Genomic DNA, 27,766 nt, shown 5'->3' with positions numbered 1-27,766 from the left:
CAAAGTGTTATGAATCAAATTTGCTTGACTAAAAAAAAAACTTTCCAAGTCGCAGCCCGATTAACCTCTGTTTAGATCCAGTTTAACTCCTACATGATTTACACAAGTAAGAGAGAGTTTTTGTAGGTGTGAGATGAGTGAAAAAGTGAAAATGACAGGATGTGTGGGAAGGCGCGAGGGCTTAGCCGATGTTACCCAAAGACAAACACAGTTGTTATCTTTTTGGTCCTAAAATAAATGGCTCCATTAGCCGTGATGATGCAGGTCATTAAAACACCTCCAACCTCCACCTGCCGCTGCCTTCAGAAGCTCCAGACTCACATCATTACATTCACATCCCATCTCACCGCTCTCGCTCATATCAAACCCACCGCTTAATGGCATCACACGCCTAATATAACTGCAAGGTGCAAGGTTAATGCAGAATAGTTTAGTCTGCACTCTTCATTATTCTAATGACTTGCAGTTTGCATTGCAGTGCCCTCCATAATCACCAGTTATCAGGGGTAAAAACGGGCCAAACAGGCACTAAAATGACAACTCTAGAAAGTTGGAAAATCCAGGAAAACATTCATCTTTTATATTTAAGTGGTTGTGTCAGGATTAAAACAACTTAATTGAATAATTATATGCTTTTAAAAACAGGCAATTTCACAGTTTTACAGCAATTTTCAGTGAGATTTGGGCAGTTAAACTCTAGAAAATTGGAAAAATCCAGGGAAACATTCATATTTTATCTTTTAGTGGTTGTGTTAGGATTATGTTGCGTTTTTACAGTTATTTTCAGTTAGATCAGCTCAAAGCATCAAATTTTACCTATAATTCATCCATTTAAAGCTCTATGCTGCTTGCAGTCCTGGCAATATTAATTTCCTTTGAGGTTGACTGGAGGTAAAATAAAAAAACGCATCATTTTCTTATCTTACAATGCTTCATAATGTATCTGTTTGGGAAAACAATTGCAACAACCAATGGTGCACACAGAGAATTATAGCTTTAAAAATGAATAATACTAACTTTAAATGGCTCATTACTTTGATGTTGATTTGTAGTATATTTTATGTGCAGCAGGCAAAGCATTAATATTTTATAAACAGTAGATATTAAATATAATTGCCTCTGCAGATCATATTTCACTGTTTTTATGTCTGTATAGAGGAGTGTATTCTGCCTTACATGCAGCTCCGTAAATGCCGACAGGGAACCGGATAAATCCAAACAAGGACAAATGGGGTCACCAGTTTGGTTCATGGCCCAACAGGGCTCAGCAGGTGATCTATTACAGCGTTGAAGGGAACTCCTCATAGCAGTTTTCAACACAAAAAAACAACAAGATTCAGGGTAGCTTTTCCAAAGAAAAGTCGAGCAAGGTGACAGAAGACATTGGTAATAATGAAACCCACCAAATCTGGAGAAACATGGTAATGAAGTACCTTGAAACAATATTTTTTTGACATTTATTGTTACGAGCTTGAATTAATGCTACTCACCTGAATGTTTACTTGCTGTGAAGATGGAAATCTACCATTTAAAAAAGAATCTAACAAACAAAAAAGACATGCTGTTTAATTTTAAGTGTAAAAAAGGGCTAAAATTTTCTGCAACAGTTCATTATTTTCATTATCTGTTTATTATTTTCTCGATTAATTGATCAGTTGTTTGATCCATAAAATGACAAGAAATGGTAATAAATGTTGATTGCTGTTTCCTCAAAGACTTCATTTCCTGTCACAGATGACTAAATGAACCAGAATGTATTCACAATTGAGAAACTGGTCAATTAATCTCCTTTTTAATTTATATAACCAATAGTCCACAACCAAAAGATAGACAGAAGACACTAGAAATTATTCACACTAAAAATAGAGAATTTTAAGCTTCTTTTTTCTTCTTAAAAATGACTCAAACATGATTAATCAATTATTAAAATGGCTGCAGATTCATTTTCTCTCAGTCAGTGATTCAGTTAATTGATTAATCATTGTCTGAATCATTAAACAGCTTCAATTATTGTCCAAGAATTTTAAAAAGTGGGATGTTTTCTTATCCTTAACTGAAAAACTAAAAAAAAAAAATAGCAATCACAAGCAGGGTCCCAGCTTTCATGAACCTTAAAACTATTCGCCAAATCCGCTGAAATCTGATGGAAAACGATTGTGCCTGATTCGAAAGCTGTGTGACTGGGTTAATAAGACGAAACTGGTCATTCACTTTAAGCCCCTGGATGCTTCCTGTCTGAAAACCTCAGTCCTTATCACCGACACCTTTCAATTACTGCAGGTGGCTCCGAGCCGCCTTTCTGTTTGTTTTCACTCCGTTCATTTAGCGGGAACTCTAATGGCCCTCCCAACCTCGCACATTACGTTTGCACTATCGCCACGGAAGTGTTTACCTCAGTCCATTTCATTACTTTTATGGTTGGGAGTGAATATAAAACTAAGCAGTATAAGCAGCCAGCATGTGACTCTAATTGGGCTCTTTTCTTTCACATAAACATGTCAGATATTAGTTGGTTTTTATGTATAGTAGAAATACATGATAGTAATGTTTCACTGCTGTGTGTGGTGATAATACTCAACATTTGTACATTTTGTGATTTTGTTTTTCAGGACAGAGCAACATGCTATCAACCCTCATCCCTCCCATTAGACACTGGGATAACGGAGCATCGTCAGCTGAGGACGCAGATAATTCAAGTAAAAGTTTATCCTCCATTTTCAGCCAAATGTTCTGCTTAGATTTTGGAATATTTTTAACCTTTACATACTGTTCACGGTCAATTTCTACATTTGAGTGCTGTAAAAACACCATATACACATTTTTTTTGGACCTGATTTTTCCTAATGTGACTCACAGTATACAATATTTGTAATAAAATGCATAATCTTTTCCATTTTTGATCAGCTGATACACATTTCTATCTATAAAATATACAAGTTTGACCTGTGTATATTAAAAATCAGCATAAACATGTTGTAGTCATCATATTGTATAAAATAGTCTCCTGGACCATAAAATAGTGATTGTGAATGTCTTTTTTCAGCATTATTAATGATCACCTCTCAGTCAATCAGAATATGACCTAATGAATAATGCAGCAACTTTACCTGGTTTTCCCTTGTTTTCCATAATACCAGCACAAAAAAATGTTACCCATTATGTTTTAAATCACGATTTTAATCTGTCAACAGGCACAAGCAGTTTGGAGGTGAAAGAGAATCAGGAAGATAAAATCCAAATGGACTGCCACCTTCTACGAAAGTTTCATCCATCAACTTTTTGCACAACTTTCCCCAGACATGGACCTAGAGCTCTGAAGAGGAAACAGCCATTGGTGGACGGGATCGACCGGCTGCTCTACCAAAGCCATTTGACTTGTAAAAGAGCAGCCTGGGCCGTCACTCAGAAGAATGCACTGGTGCAGTTGAACGAGCTAAAACCAGGTCTACAGTATGAGATCATATCAAAGACAGGCCCTCTGCACGCTCCAGTGTTTTCCGTAGGCGTGGAGGTAAACGGTCTCCATTTCGAGGGTCAAGGACCGACAAAGAAACAGGCCAAGATGAGGGCTGCAGAGCTGGCTCTGCGGTCCTTCATCCAGTTCCCGAATGCTTCACAGGCTCACGCCACCATGGGGAGCTTCGTCAACACACCTACGGATTTTACAACAGATAAACTGGACAACCATGACGCCTTCCCCAAAGACTTTGAGCCATTGCTGCATGAAAACTGTGATCTCCTGAAATGCAACACAGCAAAAAAGGAGGTCTTCTCCAGCACATACAACCACAGGCGACTCGTTCGACTCACGCTGGACTTGTTGGTCTCCTCGACAAATCCAAAAAGACGAGCCCTTAGCGCTTCACTTTTAGAGCGCCTCAGCCCAGTGGCGCTGCTCAATGAGCTGCGACCAGGACTCAGATATGTCTGCCTGACGGAGAGAGTTCATGGCAGGCCCATGAGGAGTTTTGTTATGGTTGTTAGGGTGGAGGGGAGGGTGTTTGAAGGGTGTGGTCACAGTAAAAGGCTGGCCAAGGCTCAGGCAGCAGCAGCAGCTCTACAATCTCTTTACAACATCAGTTTAGGACCAGAGAGGAAGGTGATGGGCCTCCAGGGCAGCAGAGCCAAAGATCAGCTACCTCAGGTGAGTAATACCGCCTTCTTCAACACAAATCTGATACCACCACACTGTATACAGTTCTGTAGATATATTTTGAGAAGCTTAAGTGGAGCACATGAGTAGATTGTTCAGATACAGTGGCTCAATGTTTATCTCACAGCTAGAAAGTCTAGACTGAACCAAGGTCTTTGGCCGGCAGGCTCCACAAATGAGCCTGATGCAGCCTGAACTGTGACCTGATTCTAATGGATCCTCCTCCATTCACCATGGATCTATAGCACTATAGTTAGACCATATATTGAGTGTTTTTACTACCTGTGTAGTCAATGTACATGCTGTCAATTTAATGTTGGACAATAATGAATACTGCCAACTTCTTTGGTGTAAAACTGACCAAAAACCTTTTACTAGCTATTGATATGGTAAGTTTAATTATTAATCATAGTAGACTACACTAAACTAAATACAAGCACAAATTTAGGGAAAAAAAAAAATAGACATAACAGTAAAACAAAACTGTACTGCAGAAGCATTGTTGGGTGGGAACATGGAAATGTGTGGCGTAAGTAGATAAGTGTCTAAAGTCTACATTGGAAGAGATCAACATTTTACACTGGGTATGGAGAGATGTGAGAAATTTGAAAAGAAAAGAAATAAAACTCAAAAGCAGTATCAGTCAATGTCCTTTACATGTGAAGCAGTGACACTGAGCTCGCCCTTTTTATCTCTCCAGTTTTTCACCAGTCTTCTAAATAGTCTGGATAAATGGGTCTGAGGTGCGTCGTATGCTACCAAATGGAGTGTGCCACACATCAGCATGGCCATCATGTCCTGAGGCCTGAGAGCCGGATGCTGTCCTGTATTGCTCGTCTGTAGCATCTAAACAACTTCATTATGTCTCTGAGCCTCTGAGGATTGTCCTTGACGTCTTTCGCTTGTTGTGCTTTATGAATACAAGAAGATTTGTTTCAGAGCTGAGGGAAGTGACTGAGCATTGTGATTCTAATGCCGAACCTGTTTGTCATTCGAATATGCAAAGAAAAGACCGACATGTAGGCGCTTTATTAAACCCTGATGGGTGATTCGATGAGAGAGAGGAAGAGGAAATGGATTTTGATGCTCAAACAGGTGATTTTTTCTTGCACGGCTGCAGGCAGTTACCCCCAAAACTTAGTAAATGAACAGTTTGAAAAAAAACTTTCTTTCTCCTCTTTGTCTTGCAGACGATTTGTTCACAGCTCTCCAACATTCAACTCCATCATTTAGCATCACTCCCTTCCCCGTATGAACTGTCTGTCAGGCGGCGTGACGCATTAATGAACATTATTACAGCACATTAGGGATGAAGGAGGAGCGGCAGCAGACCAAGGAGATTGAGGTGGAGCGGGAAGGCGGTGTGAAGAGCATAATAATCTGACAGATAATTGTTTAACACACTCATTACACACGACCTTGTGGTGCCACTGTCATCCAGAATACATTGAGCAGCGTTTAGCTCCAAAATAACACCTGCTGTTATAAAATGAGAGAAGCTGAGATATTTAAACCTGCAGCGTAGAGCTTTTACACATAAATTATAGTCTGTTACATTCAAGCTCTTGCTAAATGAGTTCACATAATGCTGATTAAGCCAGTCATCACCAGGTAAATCTCTGTATTTCACAGTATAAGAGAGTTTTTAAACCTGCGTTGGGTTTGACATACTGAGCATGCTCAATGGGCAGAGCTGGCCAAGTAGCTACCTCCCAGTTAGCCATCAGCTAACTTGAACATGGATGATAAAATAATTTAATCGTGCAGCTTTTCTAGACTTTGCAAAATGGGCCAAATGGATCCAATTCTGATGAGTCATTTTGTAGGGGTTTGTGTGACACTCAAAATAATTTATCCACAATTTTACTTCCACAACAGTAGCGACAGAGTAGGCTAGAGCAGAGCTTATGACGTAAGAACATTAGCAGTGTTTTTGTAATTACTCTCACTGCCACAAGGGGGAGACAAAAGTCCACCACTCCAACTTTAAGGGTCATCGTTTGTGTCTGTAACAATACGCTTAAATTAAATTACACTAACACATATTTGATTTATTTACAGGCCAATTCTATATTTTATTGGAAAATTAGATATCTTAATGATTAAACCCTAACCCTAACCTAATTACTTTTTTAACAGCAAATGCATTTTGTGGCGAAACAAGTAATGCCTGCCACATCATATTATCTAGTCCAAAAAATGTGAAAATGTTGTTAATTAAATATTGTCTCTCTAAACAAAATCCAGGCAGCGTTTGCCAAAATAATGTAACTGGGTCAACTATTAAGTAATGAATGTAATTTCAGAGATAGGCTTGTAATATTTTAGACAAAAAAAATTGAAATTCATATCAAGTCTGCATGTTTGCTTTATGCTTCAAACAGAAATGATGGCACTGACTATAAGCAGCAACTCTGGGCTTCAAACAGGCTGCAATGCAAACCGACAGTCTGTGAGGAGATTTCAGCAAAAACACTGTAGACTTCCTGCTCAGCACCAAATAACCAACAGAATAATAACAGACACAGTTAGCTGCAGATTAGCTGGTGAACAGAGTGGAGCTTTGAGCCGCTAAAGAGCCAGATATTTTTCTCCATTGGTGTTGACCAAACCAGAGAAAAAAGAGACTCAATATTTGACTCCAATGAGATGATGATGATGATGCTGCATGGAAATATGATGCTGTGTGCTAAAACTCTCGTAATGACTATTTTATAAAGGTGATTATATATCAGTAAAGGTTCCTATCCATTACCTGACTGTATTATTGCCATATTCTACCTATTAATTTAAACTGGACCAGATGTTTCCCAAACCTTGTGATATTATTGTTGGTTTTATTTCTCCAGTCATCACAGATGCATAAAACATGACATCCAAATCATTTCATGGTGTATTCTGATGAGGGCAGTCATCAGTATGAGGGTGCAATAAGTAGTTTAAAGTTCAGACAATCAGCAAGAAGTTCAGTTTACCCATCAAACACATAGAAAATGGATCAAATATGAATTATTTGCAGCTCAATTCAGACTCAAATATTTCTCCAAGCTGAGGAAACAGACTGATGGGCTTATCGGCAGACAAGTAAAATATGTTCTGATGTCTCGTCCTCCTCTTCCTCCTATCAAGACTCCACACAGTCGTTTTGTTTTAAATGCTCCTTCGGGCATTTCGTTGAATCTTGCTGCACATATGGCAACTAACTGTATCTGCCTGATGTCTGCCATGAGAATGACAGTCCTCTAAAAAATATAATTAGGCATATTTTGACAGGTAAGTGCGACATCTCTTCCTCTTCCTGCTGGGGGAGTTTAGAGACAGACGACTCTTGGCCATCATTGACAGACTGTCAGGAGATTTTTGGCAAGCCCATACTGTACTGGCTGTCCAGGTGAATGTCACAGCTGTTGGTGGTTCCCTAAAGACTTTGTTGGAAAGTTTTCGGGGGGCTGTTGTCCAGAAGAAAATAAGACAGCAGAAGTCACAATGTCCTCAGGTTTGAATGTATTTTTAACAGGATGTAGCGTGCAGAGACTTCAGCCAACTTTTCATAAAATATCTGGTAATTGCTTTGCCTATCTATGACACTATAAATGTGTACTACCTTTAATTTTGACTGGTTTTAAACTCCTCTCCAAATCAACATCATATACATTTATCATTTACATATATTGTGTTTTTCCTTTATTTAATTAATAGGAGCAGTTAACAGAGGACAGCAAAGCCTGAAACATCTAAAATATGTCAAGTTTGCTGTTTTTATTCATTTAACCGGCTTCCTGTTTTCTTCCTGTCAACCAAGTTTTGTCCTCGTGGGTCAAAATGAACTTGGTTTTGTTTGACTGCTTATAAAGCATAAGGTATAAATTATCACCCAATTCTGTGGTAGACCTTTATAGCCAACTATACAGGTTTGACACTTATTTTTTGGAAATTATGGTCAATATGCCTCATTTTTTAGTTAATGCCTGTTGTTTTCCAGGGTCAAAATTGACCAGAGGACAACAGGAGGTTTCATTTCTTAAAAAAACAAGAAAAAAATATTTTAGCACTTTTTGGGACTTTGTTCCTGGGTTGTAGCTCTGAAGGATTTATTAGAGATGTTTATATCAAGAGAGCATAGGGCTGGGCGATTATGGCAAAAATCAAAATGAATCACGATTAATTGAACTTTTAACCTCGATTACGATTAATGAACAATTATCTCCACCCTTGATGAACAATGATGCATTTTCACAGTTTCTTTAGTTTAGTATTTTCCACTGCTGCCCTCACACATGAGTATCTTTAGGGAGTGAAAATGAAGATGTTTTAAGGTGTGACGCTGTGGTTAATGTCTAGTTTACTTGATTAGAAGTATGTAAAGATCATGGTTTGGGTTAAAATCATCACTGGAGACATGTTTTCAAATTCCTTAAAGATATGCAACCTTTGTTGTCATGGCAACAGTGAACACCACCATTAATTGACATGAGCAAGATTAAGTTAATTAGAGTTTCTAAATGCTGGTTTCGATTATTTTTCGATTAATTGCCCAGCCCTAAGAGAGCATCATTCATTTAACAATAAAACAATCATAAATCATTGAAATTGAAATAACTCTTCTAGATAAACATTTTGAAGGCACACAGAAAAGGAGCAAACATGTCAAAATAGAAAATAGCTAGACATACATAGACAGAATAATGATAAATACACTCCTAAAACTGAAATAAAACTCTCTCTCTCTCTCTCTCTCTCTCTCTCTCTCTCTCTCTCTCTCTCTCTCTCTCTCTCTCTCTCTCTCTCTCTCATTTCTTCCTCTTTCAGTTCTTCGCAGAGTCAATCTTCCACTTGGTGAGAGAGAAATACACGGAGCTGACAGACAGTTGCTTCTCTACCTCGCACGCCCGTCACAAAGTCCTGGCGGGGATCGTAATGACCCGAGGTGAGTCCGTCAAAAAAAACTCTGACAGGTCTGATGTAAGACGACACTGAAGAGGTCGCTGAGAGTTCATGTCCTATAGAAATAAACATGTTGAACTGTTACATGAACCACAGCTTCCACATATAGTAGTAGTAATATTAGTGGATGTAGGGGAGAAGAAGGTTAGTAGTTATACTTACAAGTTCCCTTTGGATTGATCATAAACCATAACCTGAATATATTCCCTTTTAATGTGTAATGGAAACTGTAAGTGTCAGGTAGGAATGAAGAGGTCTTAAGGTCCATTTATGCTCAATGTTAAATACGGATACGGATACAGGCGGAGTTTTCTGTCCGTGCTCCGGTTCATTTCGTCCGTTTTTCTGCACGTTTCCATAAAGCTTACGGCTACAGACCAAACGGAGCAGTACCACCGGAAACCATGGGGAGGCAGTGTTGCTGTCACTACTCGATACGTAGCGCTAGTGAGAGACGAAAAAGAAATAACAATGGCGGAACTTTTTGAGGAAAGGTTTTGCGAGTTGGTTAGAAACTTTAAACATTTCTTTTATACAGTCTATACTTTAAACATATCGTTTTTGTCTTTTATGCAAGAGAGGACCATTATCAATCGCTCCTCCATAGTCGCCATGTTTGTTTTTGAGTTTGTTGTTTGTCATAAACGTTTGACTCGGTGCTGCCCCCTGGTGGATGTAATACATAACTTTATAATTAGAAAGAAAGAAGTTATGCAGCACATGGATTCTCCTTATGTGCTGTTTTTTTCGTCTAATTCTTCTCTGGTGTTCAAAAAAGTGCTCACACAGAAATTATTCATTATGATAATATTAGTCAAAACTACATCTGGACCTCATGTTGTGAATAATGACAGTGAGGATGAATAAGAGGAGCCTTTATGACTGTTCATGAGGAGCTGCTGAAGTACACAGAGGAGCTGATTTACTAAGATCCCAAATAAAGGGGAATAAATTGCGCGTTTAGTAAGCGTGCGTTTTGCGGGTGATCTACGAAGAATAACCACGTAAATGAAAACAGGTGCAAACAGTATTTAAATGAGGGTTTTGCGTCTTAATGGAGCAGAAAGCCCAAAGTAAGTAACCTTCCTGAATTATAACAAAATAAAATGTAAAACACAAACATATTTGGGATGGATGGACAGTATTTTTTCAGTAAAATCTGATTATATGCAGGAAAATAAATGTGAACTAAAATGTGGAATAAATATTATCCACTTTTAGCAATGCAACAATATATTTTGTAACATATTTTACATAATTTGTCTCAAATAGTTTAGAAAAATTGGTTGTTTTTATGATATGTCCTGCTCAATATTGACAAAATGCTTTAACATTTAAATGAAGGATGACTCCAAAATGTTTCTTTTAATTTGATGTTTTTTAAATGAAGTCATTATTTGTATAAGTCCACTTAAATACACTGTACTATAGGTGATAAAATATTTACACCATTTGACATTTTCAGGAGCATTCAGTCTTACTTTTGGTTAAAAAATGGTGCAAATATCATTTCAAATTACATAAATCTAACAAAAATACAATATGTCAAGCTATTAGTGTCTTCTTGGCAGCAATATTATTAGTATGGTTTTCCCCCCGATATTTAAGCAGCATAGTATTTATAATTTCTCAATTCCGCCTTCAGATTTTGTACATTTTAACAAACCTGATGCTGCTTTTAAAACTATTTTAACCCTCCTGTCGTCCTCCTGGGTCAAATTGTCTGTTTTGACTGTTCCTTCTTTCTTCCCTTCCTTCCTTCCTCCCTCCCTCCTTCTCTCTTTCTTTCCTTCCTCTCTCTTTCCTGCCTTCCTTCTTTCCTTCCTCCCTTCCTTCCTTCCTTCCTCCTTTCCTTCCTTCTTCCTCCCTTCTTTCCTTTCCTCCCTTACTTTCTTCCTTCTTTCCTTCTTTCCTCCTTTCCTCCTTCTCTTTCTTTCCTTCCTCTCTATCTCTTTCCTTCCTTCCTTCCTTCTTTCCTTCCTCCCTCCTTTCCTTCCTTTCCTTCCTTCTTCATCCCTTCTTTCCTTTCCTTCCTCCTTCCTTTCCTTCCTTCCTTCCTCCCTTCTTTCCTTTCTTCCCTACTTTCCTTCCTTCTTCCTCCCTTCCTTTCTTGACTCGAGGACAACAGGAGGGTTAGATATTTTTGAATTACTCATCTTGCCAAAACCTTATTTGTGACTGACCCACACACCACCCCCATAATGTAATGTTATAAAATGATGACTCAATAATACAGGGAACAGGAAGTGAGGAAACACGATCATAACTCAGAGGTAGAACAGATTATTGACATCAGCAAGAGAAGATGTTACAAAACCACCACCACTGTTATTTTTTATTATTGTTTTTTACATGTGGAGCAACAGAAGAAAGACACACAGATGTCCTCACACACACACACACACACACACACACACACACACACACACGTTACCTCAGATTACCCGGTGGCTCCTTCTTGCAGAGGAGGCAGTAGTCATCTCTCACCGTTCTGTGAATCTTTGATGACCGCAACACAACAGCTCTATAACAAGGCCTGTTTCTGAGCCGCTGGAGTGATTGTTCAATCAAACACTTTTCATTAGCTCGTCTGAGCCTGTTAACGCGCTCCGGATCGGATGAGAGGAAGAGGAAGAGGAGGAAGAGGAGGAGGGGAGTAAAGAGGATATGTCTTGTTTTCCTGTTGTGAGAATCAAATGAGACGTCTTGTTTGAACTCTATCGTGTTGTATTTCTTTCTTTCTCCATCTGAGTCGCCAACAAATCTTCCCCCTCTTCTTCCTCTTCTCTTCCTCTCCTCTTCCTCTCCTCTTCCTCTTCTTTCTCTCCTCTTCTTCCTCTCCTCTTTATCTTCTTCCTCTTCTTCCTCTTCTTTCTCTTCTTCCTCTCCTCTTCCTCTTCTTCCTCTTCCTACAGGATTTGACCTCAGATCGGCCCAGGTCGTGTCTCTAGCTACGGGGACCAAATGTCTCGACCTGGACAACGTGATCGACCGAGGCTGTACGGTCAGCGACTGCCACGCCGAAGTCATCAGCAGAAGAGCGTTGGTTCGATTCCTGTACGCTCAGCTGGAGCTGCTGCTATGGTAACAGCTGTAGTATATATATATTTTTTTTTAAACAATATATATATTTTTTTTTTTACATAAAGCACACAGACGTACATATTTGGACAATATACAAACACTAGGTTCATATTTTCGGAAATATTTCTTGTTTATCTTTTAGAGCAGGAGTGTTAAAAATGCGGCCCGTGGGCCAGAACAGGCCCGCTGAGGGATCCAATCTGGCCCACTTTCCTTCCTTTTCCTTCCTTCCTACCTCCCTCCCTTTCTTCCTTCCTTCCATCTGTCCTTCCATCCTTCCTTCCTTCCTGCCTTCCTTCCTTCCTCCCTCCCTTTCTTCCTTACTTCCACCTGTCCCTCCCTTCCTTCCTTCTTTCCTTCCTTCCTTCCTCCCTTTCTTTCTTTCTTTTTTCTTTCTGTCCTTCCTTCGTTCCTTCATCTTTCCTTCCCTTCTTCCCTTCTTCCTTCCTTCCATCTTTTTAATGGTCCGGCCCACATGAGATCAAATTGGGCTGTATGTGACCCCCCTGTTTTAGAGCATATGTAATTTTTTCCAACGGTAAATATAAAGACAATTCTTTGAACTGTTGCGTAATACTTGGTGTGCCAATCTTTTTCCACGTTAGAGCTTTCACTCTCTTTTCTTATAATAATAATATTCCCATATTTATAAAGATTTTTTCTAAGCGATTTATGTTACCCAGAATGGATGTTGCCCAGAAAGAAAAAATTGGGTTCCATCATTAGTCTAATTGATAAAATCTCATATATATATTTTTGGACATGACCATATACAGTGGAACAATGTGCTGTAGTATTTTTTTTAATGTATTTTATGTTTCTAGTTTTGCATCAGAAATATATATATTATATAAAGATTCCCTCCAGACATATTTTTTTTCATATAATAAATAATCTGCTTGGAACGCTTTCTGAGAAGTCCACGATCTTATGAATATGCAAATCATTTTCATGGTTTCTTTCCTCTCTGAAGTAAGCCGGCAGACGTCGAGGAACAATCAATCTTCGTACCAAATAAAAGCTGCGGGGGTTTCCGGCTGAGAGACGGCGTTCTCTTCCACATGTACGTCAGCTCGTCGCCGTGCGGAGACGCTCGACTCAACTGCCCCTACGAGACGGCCTCCACATGTGAGAGGAAAACACTCATATAGAGAGACGATGGTGGACAGTTTATATTCCTGATGTAGATGTTTGTTATAAATACTTTAACCCTCCTGTTGTCCTCGAGTCGAGGAAGGAAGGGAGGAAGAAGGAAGGAAGGATGGAAAGGAGGAAGAAGGGAGGAAGGAAAGGAAGGAAGGGAGGAAGAAGGAAGGATGGAAGGAAGGAAAGGAGGGAGGAAGGAAAGGAAGGAAGGGAAGGAGGGAGGGAAGGAAGGACAGACGACAGAAGGAAGGGAGGAAGGAAAGGAGGGAAGGGTGCAGGAACTATTTGAGTGAGAGAGCAGAAAAAAACATCTACTGTATGAGTTTGTGTTGACTATGTTGCTGCTCTAAATGAGATTTTAGTGTCATGGAAAGCAGAGCAGCTGGACCGACAAAAAAAGGTATTTAAAGGTTCATTGGATGTGTAACAAACAGAAAGAGCGAAGCAAAGAGACTTGACAAAAAAACTTATGAGAACTTGATGAAACTTGATGAACAAGCCAATAAAAACTCAACAAAAAACAAAGACTTAAATACTAACAGGGAATAGGAAACAGGTGCAGACTGGAAGTGACTGGCTGGGAAAAAACACTGAAGGCCTAACGAAGAATAACGAAGCAGATGCAGGGCAGGTGTGGAGAGAAAAATGGGCCGTGGAGGAGTGTTGGGAGACAGAAGGGAAACAGAGTGAACTGAAAATCAAAGCCCAGAAAACACCCTCAAATATAAACAAGCAAAAGACCAAAAAACCAAAAGGACTGAACAGAAATACAACACTGGAATCCAAAAGAGAACAAAACACACAAAAAGGCCCAAACCTTTAGATTGGAGCACAAAAATTCTCCTCCAGACAAAAACTGATTGATAAGTAAGGCATTGAAAAGGTGAAGAAGGAAAGGAAAAACATTATTAGCTAATAAAAGAACAAGTAGAAATATGAAATTCCCATAGATTTGTTAGTTTTAGACCAAATGTGTCTGTTTTAGGAACATAAAACAGTTGTGGAGCTCAAATAAGAGGGGCGAAAGAAAAAGTGTGGGCTTTCAAAACCTGATTACACCACAAAAAAGAAAAATCAACCTATAAAACAGAAGAAAATATCCTACTTATTTGGTGCTTTGGTACCAGATTTAGGTTTTTTGTACTCAAATAAATAAGAGAAAAAAGCAGTTTAGTTTATGAAATTTAAATACTTGTCTCAGTGTCGGTGCAGGAAGGAGAGAACATCCATGCCTTCTAAACTTTAGTCTTCTCCTGCTGTCAGATCACAGCCGGAGGTTTCGCTGTCACCTCAGGATGAAGGTGGACGGAGGCGAGGGGACGCTGCCCGTCACGGCACGGAGAGCCAATCAGATGTGGGACGGAGCGTCGCCAGGGAAACCGCTCATCACCATGTCCTGCACCGACAAAATGGCAAAGTGAGTTTAAGTTGTCAACTGTGGCCCAAAAAAAATCAGCCCTGAGATGTTTTTAAAGGTTAAGGTAGATTTGTGTCTTTATTATTTAACCTTCGTATCGTCCTCCCGGGTCAAATTGACCCACCTGTTTTGACTGTTACTTCTTTCCTCCCTTCCTGCTTTCCTTCCTCCATCCTTCCTTCTTTCCTTCCTTTCCTTCCTCCCTTCCTCCCACACTATTTCACACTGTGGTAAAACAGCTGCTTCTTTTTCTCATCTGCCTCAAAGTTACAAAACATTTTATGTGGAGTTAATATTTAAAGCTTTTGAGTTAGAAGAGAGAAATATGCAAGAGAAGCAGATTTTTTTTGTTTTTCCTTTGTGCTGACTCTTCATTTTAGTACCAGATTTGGGTTATAATCTCACTTAGATGTGAAGTTTCATCTCCTGAACAAAAAAACCCAACAAAACCAGCCTCAGTCCTTCGAGCTGACTAAGAATTCCTTCCTCTCTTTTCTTCTTCTTCCACTTCCTCTCTTTAGGATTTCAATAGATGTAAAGTTAAATAAATCACACATGTAGTTTAGGAGCTGGTTTTGGCCAGCAGGTTAACAGCTTGCTGCAGTCTAGACAGTCTTAATGGAAATCTTTACCATCAAACTCAACAGGTGGAGCGTGGTTGGCCTGCAGGGGGCGCTCCTGTCCCGCCTGCTGGAGCCGGTTTACCTGCACAGTCTGACGGTGGGCACGCTGAGCCACACGGGTCACCTGGGCCGAGCCATGGCACGCCGCCCCGCTCCCGTCAAACACCTGCCCTTCCCCTACCGGCGACAGCAGCTGCTGCTCGGCTGTAGGTCCAATATATACAGATATCTGCCATCCAAATGTTCATTTTTAGATGGGTTATGAATGTTTGTGGTAGCTGTTATTGAAGTTTGAAATCATTAAAATAGCATCTTGATTTGTATTTGATAAGGTTATATATACAATACACTGTTTTTTCTTGCTGTAATAATTCCTCCTGTTCATACTGACTATTAAAACCTTTAAATGTGCTTTCAGTGTAAAGTGATGGAGGACTAAATCCACAGTGTTTCCACACAGTCATTTAAAAAGTAGATGTGAAGCTTATATTGAGTCTGTTCTAAAACAACAGTCAGGACCCTACAGGAACATTAAACCTCTTTTTCTTGCTGTAATCATTCCTCCTGTTCATACTGACCATTAGAAGATTCCTTCATAATGTAAGTGATGGAGGACTAAATCCACAGTCCTCCTCCTGTGAAGCTTCTATTGGGCCTCATCAGTGTGAGTTAGTCATATCAAGTGATTTCTGACACATTTACAGTCTTTTTAGCATCAGATTCCCTCTTAGTGTTTCCTGTTGAGCTGTGGTGGAAGTATAGTAACAAAAAGACTTTGCTACTAAAAACACTGTAACGTTGAAGCATAGAAGATGAAGATTTGACTCATTTGGACGCTGAAGCTTCATATTAGCTTCACATCAACTTTTACATTGTAAGTGCATTATGAAGGGATCTTCTAATGGTCAGTATGAACAGGAGGAATGATTGCTTTAATGTTCATTCGGGCTCCCGATTTTTTGGTTTAGGACAAACTTTGAACCTGTCATTTAATCTAAACCCACAGTTTTTGTCTCCTCCTCCACGCAGGTCTGAGCAGCAGCGAGGGTCGGCCGGCTGGAAAGGCGCCAAATGTCAGCGTGAACTGGAGCTGTGGGGACGGAGGCCTGGAGGAGATCAGCACCTCCACAGGGATTAGGAAGGACTCAGGGACGCCGTCACGGCTCTGCAGGAGCTCCCTGTTCGCCCGCTGGCAGAGGCTGCAGCAGCAGGTGGGTCGGAGTCTGGAAAGCACTGAACCTTGTACAGCGTCGTGTCACGAGAAGAGAATCAGACATTCGCTGTTTGATTAATTAGTATTATTAGATTAATTAACATAAAGCACAACACAAAACTGTCTCAGCGATGACTTTGAGGCGACTGAACTTGTTTTTTTTTTATTCTTTTGTCTCTGTTCGACTTTTAGATTTTTATATACAACTTTTTGTAGTTGTTTGCAATCTTTAAGGTATTAAGATATTATTTATAAAGTCTATAAGCTTGCAGAAATGATCCATCTTCCTTAAACAGTGATAAATAATGTGTGTGCTCTGCCTCAGAACAGAACTGCTGCATTATAACGGTGTCTTCTTAAAGCAGGGTTTGTTTTGTCTGTTTGTTTTTAATCCACTGTGAAATTAAAATATGTATGCAAAGAGTGTTGAGCCGAACAAAACGGCCCCAGTTTAAAATTTAATGACGGCAGACAGAGTCGTAATTATTTACAAAAACAACTGGAATCATTCCAGGAAGATAAAAAGCTCACCAAGCTTAATATCACATGGACGAGACAGACGATGGACAGTTTTTAAAGATTCTTAAAAGCTTCTGAATTAAACTGTCATTTTTTTTAAAGACCTGGTCTGCTCTTCATATAGTCGCTGGCTCAAGTGGATACGTTTCTTTCACAGAGAATATTTTGTGTTGTCATAGCAGAAAAAGAGCCGCAATGATCGGTCAATTAATTAATCAGCAGAAACGTAGATATAATAATCAACTACTAGATTTATCCTGTCACAGAGGAACCAAAACATACAGTCATACTTTAACTTAAATATATATCAACTCAATTTTGCTACATTTCTGATTTTGGGCCCCATTTCTTAGACTGTGGTCGCTTCAGGGTCAGTATGGAGAGCAGGAACTGTTACAGCGACCAAGCACTATATCAGTGTTGTATTAAGACAGACCTGAAATTATCTGTTAATAGACATTTGTCAATAACAGGTCCCGACATGGCTTCTTGAGACTCTCAGTGTTGGAAGAAGTACTCAGATCCTTTACTGAAATAAAAGTAGTGAGGTTAAAATGTAAAATTACACAATTATAAGTAAAATATGTTTTTAAAGTATGTTTCTGTGTTTCTCTCTTAGCTGTGTGGTCAGATATCGATCACAGAGGACACTGTGGATACGTACTCCGGTTGTAAGATGGCTGCCGGACGCTACCAGAGGGCTATGCAGCAGTTTACCGGCGCTCTGCAGGGGGCAGGGTTGGGAACATGGGTCAGAAAACCACCAGAAGTGGGTCGATTCAACGCCGCTGTGTGAACGAGCGCTTTAAAGCAGAGGTGTCCAACTCGTCTTCATTCAAGGGCCACATACAGTCCAATTTGATCTCATGTGGGCCAGATCATTAAAAAGGTGGAAGGAAGGAGGGAAGAAGGGAAGGTAAAGAAGACAGGAAGGAAGGAAGGAAGGAAACAAAAAGAAGACAGGAAGGAAGGAAACGAAAGGAAGACAGGAAGGAAGGAAGGAAAGATCGAAGGAAAGAAGGAAGAAAGAAAGAAAGAAAGGGAGGAAGGAAGGAAGCACAGAAGGAAGAAAGGAAAGAAGGAAAAAGGAAATAAAGGAAGGAAGGAAAAAAAAAGACAGGAAGGAAAGTGGGCCGGTTTGGACCCCTCGGCGGGCCGGTTCTGGCCCACAGGCCGCATGTTTGACACCGCTGCTTTAAAGGCTGAATATGGAGAGTTGTGTGTTTTCTCTGTGAGAATGGAGAAGTTAAAATCTTTAAATATGCAAATAAGCACAAAGCAAACACAAAAGTAAATCAGATTCAGACAAAAGCCGGAGTAGACTTCATTGTGTGTAACGTTAGCTTGAGTAGCCAAAAAACTGTTTTTCTAGTTTAAACTTAAACAGCCACGTAGCTGCTTCTAGCTCATCGGTCTAACAAACATTGAAGCTGTTGTTTCTGTATGTTTAACTAAGCAATATAAAGTGTTTGAGTAAAAAAATCTGAAACGTGTAATTAAGGTTAAGACTAAGCTAACTATTAGCTTTCAAAGTAAACAGCTTCCTAGCCAGAGCAGGATGTTTAAGAAGTGGCGTTGAGGACAAACATAATTTAACAGTCACACCACGCAGACTGTAATTACAAGCAGCCAATGTCAGTCCTGTAATTACTCATTACTAATAATTTACTATTAATCTACCACCTGAGGACAAGAGCTACATTAATTTACAACAAAGTGGTAGAAGAGGAGTCAAAAAATATCCAAAAATATGTCAGAATTCAATAATTGATTCCCATGAAATTAGTATCAAGATACAGATTGCATTTTAAAACCAGGTGTTAACGGTGACCTTAAGTACTGAAGCTAGATTACTTTGTTTTTTAGGAGGACACCTAAAAAAAAGCAAGTGACACTGAATGATTTAAAATCAGTGGACCAGCTTATTGTCCCCAGATGGAACGTGAGTCCCCATGAAGTGATATAAACAAGAACATACACACACATAATATCAGCTCATGGACACTTTTAAGGACATTAATATCCTGAAGACTGACACTGACCATAACTATCATCATCACCACTGACCCAATTTGGGATACAGCTTTTGTCCACAACTGGATATGTGGTCCCCCAAAAGTATCCTATGACAGCACACACACACACAAACATATCAGCTCATGGTCACTTATGGGGACATTACATAGACGTACATCAGTTTCCTGGAGACTTATCCTAACCCTAACCATAACCATCACCACTGACCCAAAAAACAGATTTTTCCCTCAATTTGGGATACAGCTTTTGTCCCCAACTGGATATGTGGTCCCCCAAAAGTAACCTATGACAGCACACACACACACACACACACCTGTTGGCTTTGACTTCACTTTTGGGGACATTACAGACTTTCAATGATTTCCTGAAGACTTACCCAAAACCTAACTGTCACCACTGACCCAAAAACAGTTTTTTCCCAAATTGAGGACACAACTTCTGTCCCCAACTGGACATGTGGTCCCCCAAAAGTATCCTACACACACACACACACACACATACATATCAGCTCATGATCACTTTTGGGGACATTACATAGAATTACATTAATTTCCTGGAGACTTAGCCTAACCCTAACCATAACCATCATCACTGACCCAAAAAACAGATTTTCCCCCTATTCGGACACAACTTTTGTCTCCAACAGCACACACACACACACACCTGTTGGCTTTGACTTCACTTTTGGGGACATTACAGACTTACAATGATTTCCTGAAGACTTACCCAAAACCTAACCCTAACCACTGACCCAAAAATCAGTTTTTCCCCAATTGAGGACACAACTTCTGTCCCCAACTGGACATGTGATCCCCCCAAAGTATCCTATGACAGCACACACATATATCAGCTCATGGTCACTTTTGGGGACATTACATAGACTTACATTCATTTCCTTGAGACTTATTCTAACCATAACCATCACCACTGACCCAAAAAACAGATTTTTACCAATTGAGGACAAAGCTTTTGTCCCCAGTTGTACAAGCCGTCCCCAATTTTTGTCCCCAACTGGATATGTGGTGCCCCCAAAGTATCATATGACAGCATATACACACACCTGATGACTTTGACTTCACTTTTGGGGACATTACACAGACTTACATTCATTTCTTGGATACTTAAGCAGTTTGTTTTTTTTAATCAATTGAAGACATGGCTTTTGTCCACAGCTGGACATGTGGCCCCCCCAAAGTATCCTATGACAGCACACACATACATCAGCTCATGGTCACTTTTGGGGACATAACACAGACTTACATTCATTCTGGAGACTTACCATGACCATAATCGTCACCACTGACCCAAAAAGCAGTTTTTTACCACTTGAGGACAAAGCTTTTGTCCCCAGTTGTACAAGCCATCCCCAATTAATTGGTCCCCCAAAGTCCCCAAAAGTAGCCAGACAGAATACACACACACAAACATACACACACCTGATGACTGCATGTTCTGGTTTCCTTTTTTACTGCTTACCTTAAAATGTCCCACTTTTCTTTCTTATTTTGTTTGTTTGTTTGTTTTTTGGTTCAATCTTCTAGAAAATTGTGTCACATTGTTTCCTTATTGTACATTTGATGTAACTGTATACGTCATTTGTTCATTTTATGTTAATTAAAATTCCTTCATGAATCAGTTTTTTTTTTCATTCTCATGCATTTTGAACATTGAGTGCATCTCTGAGGCTCGGCAGTGTGAGAGCACACCGCCATCTAGAGGAAAGTTATGTGCATTACAGAATGTGAAGGCTTCATTAATGAGAGAAATGTTGTGTTTTCCCTTCCTCTTTTTATCCTCTGCTTTTACTTATTTAAATAATGAATTACAAATATCCCAAAGGCTTTTATTTTACCAGAAAAGTCTGTTCATCTTATGTTTATTTTTTTTTAAAGGTAAGAAGACATTGTAAAGAAGGGCTTGTAATGAAAGCCAACAGTAATGAATGGTTATGTACATTTCTTCTATTAGGTATGCAGAATGTATGTAGTCTTATATTGGCCATGACTGTTTTTTATCATTGGAAATAAAATTATTTGTGTTAGTTTGTGAGTTTGTACATGTATCACGTCAAACTCAAAAGCTTAAATTGTGTGGATCGAGTACATGAAAATTATTCCCTTCAAGTTCACAATTTTTTAAATCTGTCTTAAAATGACTGCCTTGATCATTCTTCCTGTTCATACTGACCATTAGAAGATCGAAGTATCTGTACTCTGTTACTGTACTTAAGTAGATTTTTCAGGTCTGTACTTTTCACTTTTACTCCCTACATTTGAACACACACATCTGTACTTTCTACTCCTATGCCGAAGAAAGTCTTGGCGAGTTGTTAATTGCAACTTGTTTTTATATTAATATGACTTTATTAACTGGTAGTCAGTGAGTTTAAAAAAACAACCCAAAAACAGTTAGCAGTAACACCCACGGAGTCAGTAAAACCCATGAAATATTTAGTTAATGTTCAATATATAAACAGGAAAAATAATTCCTATAGGTGCATTTTTTTAATCCTTATACTGTAGGCTATAAGAATATTAGGGTTGTCCTGAGTTTTACATCTGGAGGAGTCTGGCTCTTGGTTTGTCTTCCTGATAAAGTTCCTGCTCATTTTGCTCTCTAAAAACAAGGAAAGGATATGTATATGCCAACATGTGAAAGCCAGCCCCAGAAGAGATTGTGACAAATATCCCCAACTGGGATTTTTTGCTACCAATAAAGCTAATAATCACATGTTGTAGTGAAGTTAAACTATAACTCTCATTGCTCTTCATTGTGTAAAAGAAGAGAAACACTGAAGTGTTGGATATTTAAAACACTAAATGTCCTCTCTTCTCAATGTCAAAAGGTATAGCCTACTACAGAAATGGTCTTTAATGGTGCTTTTCCACTATACAGTTCTAGCACTACTCGGCTCGACTCGACCTTTTCCATTACTATAGTTCCTCTTCAACGTGGGCGGGGTTGTCATAACGCGGCTCTGCGAAACTGCCGTGACTTCGTATATACGGTAATTTTAAATGGCGGGTTTCCATCAGGGATCGTACCTGGTACCTGGTACTTTTTTAGTACCTGCTCTGCTGAGGATCCAAGCGAGCCGAGCCGATACTAAACGTGACGTCCACAGACTTCCGGCCACTGATTGGTAAGAGTCATGAGCCGTCCCACACAAGAATCAAACCCGCCATTTTTAAATACCGGCAACAGCTTTATAGCGATTCATTTCTCTTCTCTTTGCTTTGTGTGTGACAGAAAGCCACATACAGCAGCAAGTACACCATCGCCTCCATGTCCTCCATTGTTTATGTGTTTGTGTCGCGTATAAAACGAAGTCACGGCAGTTTGGAGCCGAGCTATGACGACCCCGCCCTCGTTGAGGGGGAACTTTTTTATTTTATTTTTTAATCTTTATTAAGGAATACAATACACTACAGTGCAATACAATCCAGTGTAACGACAACCGCCAGGGGGCTACATCCCTACATACATTCAGAGGCAATATTTCAGATTATCATATTACAATTACATTAAAGAGAGAGCACATAAATCAAAAGACTTACTGGCTTAATTCATATTAGTGGAATGTTTAATAGTTTTAATATATTGTTTGGCCTCATTTTCAAAGATGGAAAAGAGAGGTTTCCGATTAGTGTATCGACATTTGTGGATATTCCATTTGGCTAAATGTATAATAAGATTAATGATATAAAATAGTGTTTTTTTCCGCAGATGGATAATCAATGAAGCCAATGTTGAGGAGGTGCTATAGCAATGGAAAAGGTCGTTCCTGGAACCGTATCAAGTCGAATCGAGCCGAGTAGTGCTAAAACTGTAAATTGGGAAAGAGCCATTATTTCAGTACCAACACTTTTTGACAGTGCCCCCTAGTGGCCGAGATCTAGTATAACAACCTAACCTGTTCTCCCCTTCAGTAACCTCACAGTCTACTTGAGTAAATGTACTTCGTTACTTTCCTGGTTACAGCAACAAATACCCTATTATTATGCTCTCATACACACAGCAAGGAAAAAAAACACTGAAAGCAGAAAAAGTTCAAACAGCACAAATGGTTTATTTTAATGTCACAGCTATAATCCACAAAACTGCGGTCAAGTCGATCCAACAGGTTTACATCTTTTCTTTCTTTTTTTTTTCTTTTCTTCTGATAACTGAGCTGTGGTGTTTGTTGTTCTACATCAACCACTTCGATCACATAAAACACTGTTAACACCAAGGAGCCACAGTTTGGGTTTTTTTAATACAAGGCTTCACAGCGGCGGTTTTTGGAGATGGCCGATGCTCCGTGACGATGCGATCAGGTGATTCTCGTGTGATTAAAGTGTGAACGGTTAAAAAACGGATGAACGTGGCAACAGAACGGCTCAGTGTTGGTAGAAAAATGCAGTGAAACTTTCTTTTCTTTTTTTTTCTTTTTTTTAATTATTAAACTGTTTCGTAAAGAAAGATAACAGTATCGGATAAACTGGAGATCAAACGTTCACACACACACACACACACACACACACACACAGCTTCAGATTTACTTCACACAAAGAAAATATTTCGTCATTTACACCAGGGACGACGCTAACCTTTAAAACACAGAAGACTCTTTCAGGACTTTTGGAGTGTAGCAACAGCGAGGTCTTTAAATTTATTTGTTTTTTCCTGATATAAATAACAGCAACTCATATTAAATCTTTATTGTTTTAAAGCTAATGTGAGATTCTTTTAATTATTTATCAGTAAAATATAGTCAGTAGTAGCGTTTCACTGATATTTTACGTCCGAGAAACCAAAAAAAAAGGCCTTACAGCAGTCTCCCCTGGTATAAATGAGAAAATAATCTCAGTTTTATATGAATGTAAAAACCTTTTGCTGACAGATGAAACTAACGTCACCTGTCGTTAAGCACTATAATGAATTTACACAAAAATAAAAACAAAAAAAGTGTCAAGTTATAACGGCTAATAATAATAAAACTGCTGCAGCTGAAACACACTATACAGCCAAACACACGGCTGCGGCTTTCTTTATATTTATATATTTATACATATATATATTACAATTTATATGATACAAACGTTAAAAGTTTTAAAGTAAAACAGAAAGTGAGGAAACACTTTACATGAGCCTTTTTTTAAAACAAGTACTGTAGTTTAAATTATTGAAAATCTCAGTTTAAGGTGTCACGTTTATATTTCTGAGATTTGATATTTATTAGAAATACTAGAAAAAAAAGGCGACTGTAGAGTGTTACCAAATATAAACACACATATAAACAAGCTATGGGTAGTTTTTGTTTTTTTTTTATTTTTTATTACCCATTGTGGATAGAAATGTTTAAATTTAATTCACTCTTTTTTTTTTTAGTTACAAAGTTGTGAAATGCTCCAAAAATCTAAAAAAGTTAGACTCATGAAGAGAAAACAATCAGTTTGAAGTGAGTTTGTGTGCTTGTTGTGACGCCGGGTAATAAACTACAGCACGGCGGTCGCCCAGGCAACGGAGCCGTCGCCCCGGCAACGGCAGCGAAGCCCCCCACCCCCCCTATTACAACAATGAACATGTTTTTAGGTTTGTGTCACCGACTGACGGACACACACACATAAACACATACACACACACACACACACACACACAAACACACACGCACACGCACGCACACACACGTCATTACGTCCCGTTCACTCTAACGCAGCTTTGGCTGACAGTGTTTTTGTGGCAGTGAGGAAGCAAAAAGCAGGCGACAGCGAACGCATCACGACACTCCTTGGTTTGTTTTTTGTTTTTTAAAGTACCGTAACAAATAAAACACCGACAGGATCCAGACGACAGTGTTTCAACAGTAAAGACTAAAGTTAGGGCCCTGCGATAAACTAGAAAAGACCTTTTACTTTGCTTTTTTAACTTTTTTTTAAAACAATCCTGTACTAAGTGTTGGTGAGACGGCAGGGCTGGGAATCAGAGGAACACTTCTGACTTCTGACATCAGTTCACATATTTCAAGTTCGATACTGGCTCTTAAAAGTTTGATTTTGTTGAATTAAATCAGATTTTACAGATATTACATGATAAAGTTTGAGAGTTTTTTTGCCTTTCATTCTCTATTAGAGCTGGGCGATATGGGCAGAATTAAATATCACAATATTTTTGACCCAATACCCCGATATCGATATTTTGACAATATTGTAGAGGCGACTACCGGTAAGAAATCAATGAGATTTAATAAATAATCATCAGTAATGTGGATATAATGACTAAAGTTAAGTCTGTTAAGTTCAGAGAATTATATATTTACTGTAATTCAGCCTTTAAAAGCAGGAAAAGACAATTATTCCATATCACAATGTTACGATGTTCAAATAATATCTATAAAATATCATCATAATATCGATTTATTGCCTTTTTCTCTACATGTATGCAAAAATAAAAAGTTAAAATAAAACTTTGTCATAGTTTAAAAGGTATCTCGCCTTAATGGGAGTTTGGTCCAGTGTTAACATCCCTATGAACAGTGTGCAGCTACTTTATTTTTTATTCTTTATGTGATTGTAGAATCTATTAAATCATTTTCATGGCTTAAGTTTCAGTCTTTAGACAAATGAGACAAACCTTTTAATTAGAGGCTTTAAATTTGAGCATTAAAAGGTCTTTTTTTTTTTACTTTTAATGCCAATAAATTAATTTATGTCTCAAAACTTTTAATCCTTATTAAACCTCACAGTTTCAGTCATTTAAGTTGCACAGTTTTCTTAGTCATATTTGTTAATTCACACATAGCAGCTACATTTCCTTCTTTTTACTATTATTTTTGCTGCCTGTTATAAGTTTTCAGTCTTTCAGTCTTCAGGCCAGACAAATGAGACAATCCTCTTAATAACTGGTGATAATTAGACGCTTAAGGCCTTTTTTTTAACTTTTACTATCAATAAATTAATTAATGTTTGAAACAACCTTCAAACCCACAAAATAACTTTTTCAAATACTTCTTCTCACCCCAAATAAATATAATATTGACTTACAATTCTCATCATTTAAGTTGCACAATTGCTTATGTTAATTCACAGATAGCAGCTTCATGCTTTCTTCATTTTACTATTATGTTTGCCCCCTATTAAAAAAAAGATGATTTACTCTGTGCTTCAGATACTTAACATTTAGCTGCTGTTCATGGATTTTATGCTGAGTAGACATAAAAGTGAACTTCATAACTTTAACATTAATATTCCAACTATAATCTGCAGGGATTTCTTTAATAACCTCTTCTTCTGAATACAGATGAGCACTGCTTTGTTTATTAAAAAGCTGCTTTTTATTAGCGGGATGGGTCTAATTCCTGGAAGTGTTTCATCAGCAGTCAATTAAAAGGTCCTTTAAAGCTAATACAGTAGCAACGATTAGCATCACATCTATATTTATACTGTAGCTTCTCTATCTCTGCACCCAGCCCTGCTACACACTGAAGATTAGCACACATACAGTAACAGAAACACTGAAATCATCTTCTCTTTTGACTCTTTTCTTTCTCTTTTCTTTCTTTTTTATGTCGTCTAGTAAACACACAGCAGCTGAGAGTCACATAAACGATGATCAGACCACTGAGAACCAACATATGAGGGTTTTCTTCACAGACTAGACAAGTAATGCCTCTCAGTTTATCACCTATGAGTCATTAGAAGTGTATTATCTGCTGTCGGAGTGTATTTTCTTATTATTTGACTGTGTTCGGGATGTTTTTAGTCGGGATTCTGTATCTAGCAGTGTCTCTCAATCATCACTTATGAGCCAGTACTAGTGTGTAGCAGTAGAAGTGTATTTATCTGCCTTCTGCCTGTATTTTCTTATTATATTACAGTGTTTGTGTTCTTTTCTGGGTGTTTAGTCTTGATTTTCACTACAGAACAAGACCATGAACGAGTCTAACTGAGCACAAAAGCAACAACAGCTATTGGTTTAGGTTGTTTTGTTTTTTTTAAAAGGTGCATTTCTGTCATTACGCAGACACTCCTGAACATCTGAGCTTCACCCAAAAATATGATTATCTGACATCTAAGTAAAGGTGTCACCTGTGTTATTTTGTTACTATTTTATAGTATTGAATGTATTTTTTTTTATCAGACGCCAAAACAAGATATTTTGGAATAAAACTCAAACTTAAACTAAACGAATAACAGGCCAAATTAAATAAAGTCTGGTTGTTTCAGAGACTCAGATTTTAGTATCAGTCATTTAAAATTAATCAGTCAGACTGAATTAAATCAGATAATTAATTTCAGAAGTAATGATGTTAAACCCTCCTGTTGTCCTCAAGTCAAGGAAGGAAAGGAGGGAGGGAGAAGGAAGGAAAGGAGGGAGGGAGTAAGGACGGAGAAAATGAAGGAAAGAAGGACAGAGGAAAGAAGGAAGAGAGGAAGGAAATGAGGGAGGGAGTAAGGACGGAGGAAAGAAGGAAAGAAGGACAGAGGAAAGAAGGAAGAGAGGAAGGAAAGGAGGGAGGGAGTAAGGACGGAGGAAAGAAGGAAAGAAAGACAGAGGAAAGAAGGAAGAGAGGAAGGAAAGGAGGGAGGGAGTAAGGACGGAGGAAAGAAGGACAGAGGAAAGAAGGAAGAGAGGAAGGAAAGAAGGGAGGA

The 27,766-nt window shown here is 38.7% G+C and overlaps 1 protein-coding gene across 1 annotated transcript; it reads left to right on the top strand.

Annotated features, from left to right (window-relative positions):
- The first annotated feature begins 1,228 nt into the window (after nucleotides 1–1,228).
- Nucleotides 1,229–17,895, top strand: LOC128369750 (double-stranded RNA-specific editase B2-like). Its single transcript, XM_053330827.1, has 10 exons — nucleotides 1,229–1,271; nucleotides 2,610–2,696; nucleotides 3,192–4,144; nucleotides 8,963–9,080; nucleotides 12,013–12,181; nucleotides 13,155–13,309; nucleotides 14,591–14,744; nucleotides 15,392–15,573; nucleotides 16,397–16,578; nucleotides 17,719–17,895. Exons 1-10 carry the CDS (start codon nucleotides 1,229–1,231, stop codon nucleotides 17,893–17,895), a joined length of 2,220 nt encoding a protein of 739 aa, XP_053186802.1.
- Nucleotides 17,896–27,766: the final 9,871 nt, after the last annotated feature.

Source organism: Scomber japonicus, chromosome 12 (assembly GCF_027409825.1).
Source record: "Scomber japonicus isolate fScoJap1 chromosome 12, fScoJap1.pri, whole genome shotgun sequence".
Taxonomy (NCBI): domain Eukaryota; kingdom Metazoa; phylum Chordata; class Actinopteri; order Scombriformes; family Scombridae; genus Scomber; species Scomber japonicus.
Note: the sequence above shows the minus strand (reverse complement) of the source record. Positions and strands in the feature narration are given on the sequence as shown.